The sequence below is a fragment of the Danio rerio genome, chromosome 1 (assembly GCF_052040795.2).
Source record: "Danio rerio strain M-AB ecotype USA chromosome 1, GRCz13ab, whole genome shotgun sequence".
NCBI lineage: Eukaryota > Metazoa > Chordata > Actinopteri > Cypriniformes > Danionidae > Danio > Danio rerio.
The window spans coordinates 61,200,001-61,207,981 of NC_141021.1; the positions used below are offsets into that span (position 1 = coordinate 61,200,001).

The window sequence follows — 7,981 nt, forward strand, 5'->3', positions numbered from 1 at the left end:
TTATTACTGTCATCATGATGTAACCCATCCTTTTTTTTCCGTGTTGCAGAACAGCCTGCATTAATTTGACGCTTCCCCTTTAAGTGGGTGCGGTAAGCGCGTGCACTGGAAGAGTGCACAGATATAGCTGATTGCGTGACTGATGAGAGATTACGCTCCGCCTGTGTGGATTTTTTCTTTTCTTTGATAGAGATTTCTTATTTCTGTGTGAAGGATTTTCTTTTTTATATGTGCTTAATTGTCATATGCATCATCTGAGTGCGAGTTGCTGAAGCTGAAGTGGGTACTTCACTCTGGTTTCTGTGTTTTGATTCAGAGCATTCTGACTGGTTTATTCCCCCCGGCTAAATCGTGAATGATGCAATGGGACTTTAGATTTCGAGTGATCTTGCCAAGGATTGGTTCTTTTAGGCAGACATCCTACTAGCTGCATCAACTCTTCAAGTCTTCATCTCATCCCGTCTTTTAACTCTTCATGTCTTCTCCTCATCCACCTTTGCTAACTTAAATGCCATTCTTAAGGGAGCGGTAGGACTGAGACATTGCATTTACACACATCACAAGGAACTGTTTTTTATTCCAAAGAGTTTTGCTAAATTGTGGACTTTTTTTTCATCTGTTCCAATTTCCAAGTGAGATAATTATTGGGTAATGTTTATGGTACATTGTTAGTTACATTATTTGTTTATGAACTAAGAGGAAAAAACACATTCAGTAATTGTGGAAAAATACATTTTCCTTGGTTTATAAAATACTGTATTCTTTTTTTTTATTCTACAAATTTTCATTTCTTAATCTAATATAAAAAAAGAAAAATGGGAAGAAAATTAAGTTTTTTTAATTTAACGTCTTTGTAGTCAGCACACTGAGAGAAGAAGAAAAAAAAACAAGCTCCCCTTCATGAACCTAGACAACTAATACTCGAATATACAGCCCTGTCATAAACATTAAAACAGGAGTTACAATGACAAAGAGAAAATGAATCCATTATTAGAAAAGACTTGATAAAACTATTATGATTAAAAATGTGCTGAAAAAATCTGCTCTCCGTCAAACAGAAATTGGGGAAAAAATAAACAAGCGGTTAAATAATTCAAGGGGGCTATTAATTCTGACTTCAACTGTAATATATATATATATATATATATATATATATATATATATATATATATATATATATATATATATATATATATATGTATATATATATATATATATATATATATATATATATATATATATATATATATATATATATATATATATATATAATTACTCCCTTGCTGAGAATAGTAACAATTTTAATTCCCAGCACAACATATTTGTAATGTTTGTTTGTACGCAACATGACCTGACAATACTGATTATGTGGTTTTTAGAAATACCAAAAACATAAATCAAATGTCTATTTAACATCAAAATTATACTGCAATATATAAATTTATATACAATATATAAACTATTCTTATTTATTCTATTCTTATTTTATAACTGCGTCCGAAATCGCATATTTGCATCCTGTATAGCAGTGGTTCTCAAACGTTTTTCATTAAGTACCACCTCGGAAAAAATTGTCATTGCAAGTACCACTATAATGAGCAGTTTTGAAATACAGTAGCGTATTAGGTCTAGCAAAGCATCTTAAGCTCTGTACAGCTCAAAAAAGAAATAACTCCTGGTTTGTTAGCACTTGGAAATGTTGCCTGGACCTCATAAATATAGGCTTTATGTCATCATATTCATATATAAATCATTTTTGATAATTTCTTTAAATATATGTAGCATGTACATATTACATATTTGATTCATCCGCGTACCACTGGAAGGAAGCCTGCGTACCACTAGTGGTACACGTACCACAGTTTGAGAACCCCTGCTGTATAGTATGCGAAAAACATTCTATGGGCTTAAGCCATGATGAGCTGGTGTAATGTTAACTTTAACGCTTTTGATAGTCGTAAATTTATGGACCGTCAGCTTCAAAAGATAACATTTTTATTCACTGCATTTAGCTATTAATTGCAGTGACTCTAGCTATTTACTAAAGAGCAACAAATGAATTTAGTTTGATCCTCTGTTTTGTTTGATAAGTGTGAGTCTGACTTTAAGAATGCAATGAAAACATTTGTTTTGTTTATGCTAATTTAAGATAATATTACTTGTGTTTCAAATAAAACATGTTTACATATTATTGTGTATTTGTCTATTTACACACCTGAATCTTAAAGTATCCGCTTTCATTCATCTTCAAATCGCGTGTATAGAAGCACCGTTATACTGATTCAGAGGCTGCATACGGGCGGCAACAGACGCATAAAGCTTTACTGGAAAGGACGTGAATGCGACCGTTTTTACATCAATTTTAACGTGCTCTCAATCCAAAATAATGCGAAAGCCCAATTCTCTTAAACAGTTCTTGCATCACATTTGAGATCGACTCTGTGTAGCTGCTACTTTCACTTTTCATATACATTACAAATGCTGGAGAAATACAGGGAAAAACACACACGGAAGGGAAGATAGAATGGTAAAATATGGTAGAATTAATATGGCAAAAAAAAGAGGGTTTATGGGTATGATTTGCATACGTTGGCAGTTTGGCACACTCATTTTAATTCAAAATCATTTAAAACAATAACATGCAATCACACATCCAAGTGTTAAGTTCATGTAAAAGCTTTATCAAAATAAACTGTCAAACCATACTTACAGTTGAGCTCAAAAGGTATGAGAAATCTGAAAAAAAAGTCTTTATAATTAATTATTTTTTTTTGCAAAAATAAGAGGGATCACACAAAATGTATGTTCAAAAGTAGGCTACATACTTAAATATTAGGGCCAGGCAGAATCTGCAAACATTTTTTGCTATTTCTACTGAGAATTACAGGCAGAAAATACTAGTTTCTCTCTATTTGTTTACCGAAACATTGTAGTTTTATTTCACTTTGAAAAGGTGTGATAGAAGTTTCAGTCAATTGTTCATGTGAAGACAGACCTTACACCTCTCGCATTTGCAAGTGAGAAGTTATTGCATTTTTAAGTTCTTTTGCTCTTTACGACTCCCATATCTATCATTTTGTTTTGACAAATGTACAAAAAGAACAAAAACAAGACATGTCAAGGTGCTATAATCATTTGGTGAGGAAAATGGAATTAAGAAGAAATTTGGGTAGGGATGAGATGTAATTATTTGTAACTTAACATGCTTAATTATACTTTTACTACCTTATACTATTTCAGTTGCGTTCAGAACTTCGACATGTTGATGAGGAAATTAATATGGGGGGCGCAGAACTTGAACTCGCATACCCCTCAGTAAATGTGCTGCGCCCCTGGTTGCGCCCCTGTGTGTGTGCGTGTACCGGTGTGTCCTCCTTAAAATAGCAGTGTGGCCCCCCTATGTAAAATTTCTAGCTCTGCCACTGATGACAGGCTGAGAGCCCAGTCAAAACCCTCTAAAACCAGGCTGGTCAACCAGATAAAACCAGCTGGTGTCTCAGATTTCGATACACAACCGAAACACACAAACTAAACTGCATTTACAGTAAATAGTGTAAAGAGTTTCACCTTCCCACGAAGTTCTCGAGCACGGAGGTCTTGCCGGCACTCTGCACGCCGACCACCGCGATCTGCGGCAGCTCCAGGTTGCAGCTCTGGCCGATGGAGCTGAAGGCGTCATGCAGCTTGTTAATGAGGGGAATCAAGTCCTCCATCCCGCGGTTCCCCATGATGACGAGCTTTATCAGACCCTCGGAGCTCAGAGAAACTCACTTCATCACCCGCCTTCGCTTGACTGACTGTACGAAAACAAACACGAACTCCAGCTGTCAGAAACTTTACTTCTCGTTTTTTTTTTTTTTTTTTTAACAACTTTATGATGCATTTCCGCCATCTACTGGTTAGAAGTGTGGATCAAAATAAAATTTCTACCAGTGTTGCCCGACTTTTTTTTTTTTTTGTGCAACCTTTTTTTTTAAAATATTGAATACAACAATAATAACATCACTGCATCGAAGAAAAAATACAATAAAAAATAAGAAAGGAGAGAGAGAAAGAAAAAAAACAGCCTCACTCATTAAACTTAACATTCTTATTATTATTAATAAGCTTAAGAGATTCAATATTGTACGAAATTTCAACAAGGAAAGTATTAAAAATAGGTATTGTTTTTAGAAACTTATTTTTGTGTATAAAAAATTCACAGTATAACACAAAAAATAAGGTCGAGAGCATGATCATCACCCGAAAAATACAGAAATATATCTTTTATAGACAAATTTAAATCATGTTTAAATAAGGATGATAAATAAAAAATAATGTAATGCCAAAGATGTTTAATGTGAGTGCAACTATAGAATAAGTGAAATAAAGTCTCTTCATGTATATTGCAGAAAGCACACAAATTAGATATATCAAAATAATCAGCTATTTGGGAATTTGTAGGATAAACATTATGCAAGATCTTAAAATGTGTCTCTCTTATTTTGTTGGATATGCTGAATTATTCAGGTAATAACCATGCTCTCTTCCACTGAATGCAATCAGAGAAATTGGTCCACAAAAATGTACATCTTGGGGAGGTTTATACAGAGTAATGTAACAATCGTCTGACATGTGCCTGTTGTCACATTTTGTATCAAAAAAAAAAAGACTCTCCATCCAAAAAAGGTTTAGGCATAATTGTTTCCCTCTCATTAAAGTAAAGAAAAGTCTAAAATAAATGCACATAACTTTGTGACAAACTCTTTATAACACAGTTAAAGGATTTAGCTGGCAAAGGGAAGTTATACAATGTCATAAATTCTTCATATTCCAAAATATTGCCATCATTTTTAAATAAGTCCAAAATCTATCTTAATGCACTTTCTATTTCAGCAATAGATATATCAGCTTCACATAGCAACTTAAAATCCTCACTAATATAGGAACTTTATCATGGACAGACACAAAGAAACCATCACATTTTTCTGGAGAAAACTCAAAAGTATGTAATTTTTTATAGAAATTGTATACAAAGGATGAAATAATATTAGGATCTGTACAAACATCATCAACCTCTAAAGAAGAAAGAGACTTTTTTTTTCTATTTCTTTTTTCAAGACCAAAAAAGTAATCAGTATTTTTTTCGCCCTTTTTAATCCATTTTGCTCTAGAGTGTATGAATTTTTGAATACATATTTTCAATTTTCATTTGACAGATGCTATATTCTGGTTTATGCTGGTTTAACTGATATTAAAGATGAGCTTGAATCAGAAGAGATAATTGTCTTTTATTGGTTTGTTTTCTTCTACCCGTTGTAATGCCAATAAAACTGCAGTCATTTCACCTGTATAAATAGAAAGTTTATCTGATATTCTTGTAAGTCTTGATGTTAAAAACTGGAACACTAAAAGCCACTCCTACTTTATTTTCCCTATCTTTTGATGCGTCAGAATATATTTGAACATATTCATCATAATTTCTTTTAATATATTCATATGTGTATTGGCTGCTGGATTTGGGCTCATCTCCTCCTTTTTTATTTAACAGTGTCAGATCTACTGTGGGCCCAACATTATGCAGGCCCGGAGACCCAACTGCACGCTCAGACGGCTAGACCTGCACTTCCAGACCTTCACAGTGCCACTTACTGTTCAAAAAAATGACTAAACTGATCCAGCTGCTTATAAATTGTAACTTAAAATTTTTTTTTACTATAAAATATTATGCTATGATTGAATATATGACTATATTAAATATTAAACATTCTAGATTTTGATTTAATGCAATAATTCTGTTGTATTTATATTAACTGTATTTGTAAATATATATTGTTCAGTTACTTCAATATTTTCAGACATTTATTGTTTTTTTTCATCATTTATCACTGTTTTGTATTGAGTAATTACCAAGTGGTGCTGGATGCAGAGCCATTTGGGCAGAGCTGAGCTCCAGCGAGGGGGAGCTTAAGCTTGAGCTCCACCTTTTTTGCACTTCTTCTACGAGTGATGTCACTGGGGGTAGGGTTAGGGGTGGGGTTGGTGTACGCATTAAGACAGCATATAGGAGGAGGAGCGAGAGCTCATGCTCCCCCTCGCTGGAGCTCAGCTCTGCTCAAATGGCTCTGCAGCGAGCACCCTTCTCAATATTACTGTCACCGACTCTGTCCCAGTCATTCCCCTCGCTGGCTCATCATCACCTCACTTTTAGCATTACGTCATCCCAAGACTGATTGAAACACACACACACACCTGCAGCTCATCCCATAATCACCACACACACCTTTATAAGCAGCACAAACATTCACCTCAGTGTGAAGTCTTGTTCTGCACTGCATACACTACTGAGCGGTTCTACTCCTTGCCTGCTTTCCCTAGTGGTGGGCAAAGCGAGGCTTCGTGAAACACTGAAACTATCGAAGCAAATGTGTCGAAGCTTCGAAACGTTTCGAAACACCACTCTACGGTGACACCTAGTGGTCATTGTATTTGTATTTCACTGAAACAGCTTCAGCAAAGAACAGTTGAGCAAATTGATGTATCAAACCCCACTTTGTAGCCTTGAATCATCAGATGGTTTAGTCGAGCGGTTAGAGTACATGACTACCATGCGGGAAAAATGGGTTCGAATCCAGATTGTCTCAAGTGTGTTGAAATGCTTTAATACCAGTTGGTAATGCTTTGTTATGGTATCGTTTTGTTTCAACATTGCTCTGACATACGAATAAACATTTGTAAATAAATTTGTATTTTGTTCATATAACAGGGTTGTTACTAGATCAGATACAGTTGTGGCCAGAAGTTAACAATAATTATTTATATTATTAATTTCCTATTGTATTTTATTAATGTCTATCCAAAACCTAAACCCATCACAGTACTGTAAAAATATGAATTATTGTTTTACAGTGTTACAAAAATGATGCTAAATTGATGGTGTATCCGCAGCGGTATCCTATCTAGGCTACACCATAAAACAGTAACATGATTAAAATTCATAAAATCATGATTTTGGAGTATTTGTAATAGTCGAGATTCGAACCCAAAATAAATTCGAAATACAGTTCCAAAGTGCACACGCACGGTCCACTAGACCATACAAGTCGAAGATTTTCCCAAATTCTCCGGGTCGTGAAACGCCTCTGAAATGATCGATGCTTTGAATCGCTTTTGTCACGTGACCAAGTGTTTCGAAACACTTTAGTCACGTGACCTGGGTGTTTCGGATCATGCTTCGGTACAGTGTTTCGAAACACTTGCGCTTCGGGATCTCGACACTGTGTCGAAACGTCAGTTTCACGTCAGCCATCCCTAGCTTTCCCCCGTTGATAACCCGGGCTGTATCTCGACTCTGTCTTGCCTGTCGCCTACCTTGAACCCAGCCTGAATCCCGACTCTGATCCTAGCCGCCTGCCTTCAACCCATGCCTGCTTACCCACTCTGTGTTTGCCTGCCGCCAGCCCATAGACTGAATACCACTGTGTTTTATGTGAGTTCGCACTCGAGTAACATCTGTGTGCTCTTCAGTAAACTCTGTTCAATAAACATACTGCAAATGGATCCCTCTGTGTCAGACCCTTCGTTACAGAAGACTTCGCCCAACATGGATCCCGCAGCCATGCAGGTCTGGTCCACGAAGCTCATAACCCAAGCCCAGGTACTAACTTGCACACCTCACTCAATTAACGGAGGAGTTAGTACACACCCTGTGGGGTTTAAATGTTGCAACCCCAGCGCAACCCACCGCCAATTACTCTCTCCTACAACCTCCAGCAATCTACCTGCAACATGCTCCCAGTCCCCGCCTGGCGTTTCCTGAAAAGTTTACTGGTAATCCAGCCAAGTGTAAAGGTTTCCTGCTCCAATGCAAGCTGTTTGTCGCCCAACAACCCCATATGTTTGCAGATGAAAACAGCAAGATCGCATTCGTCTGCTCACTACTGACTGGGATGGCTTTAATATAATATCAATAATAATAGATAAAATCAGTTCCTTTATAAAG

The 7,981-nt window shown here is 36.0% G+C and overlaps 1 protein-coding gene across 3 annotated transcripts in view; it reads right to left on the reverse strand.

The window, feature by feature from the left end:
* Nucleotides 1-3,835, reverse strand: part of LOC147847108 (dynamin-2-like) — a 27,045-nt gene extending 23,210 nt beyond the window's left edge. For all 3 annotated transcript variants that reach the window (XM_087237924.1, XM_087237926.1, XM_087237925.1), the window contains exon 1: nt 3,568-3,835. In XM_087237924.1, the coding sequence (XP_087094050.1) occupies nt 3,568-3,728 (161 nt within the window). In that variant the 5' untranslated portion in view covers nt 3,729-3,835. The remainder of the gene's footprint in view (nt 1-3,567) is intronic.
* Between the last annotated feature and the right edge of the window lie 4,146 nt (nt 3,836-7,981).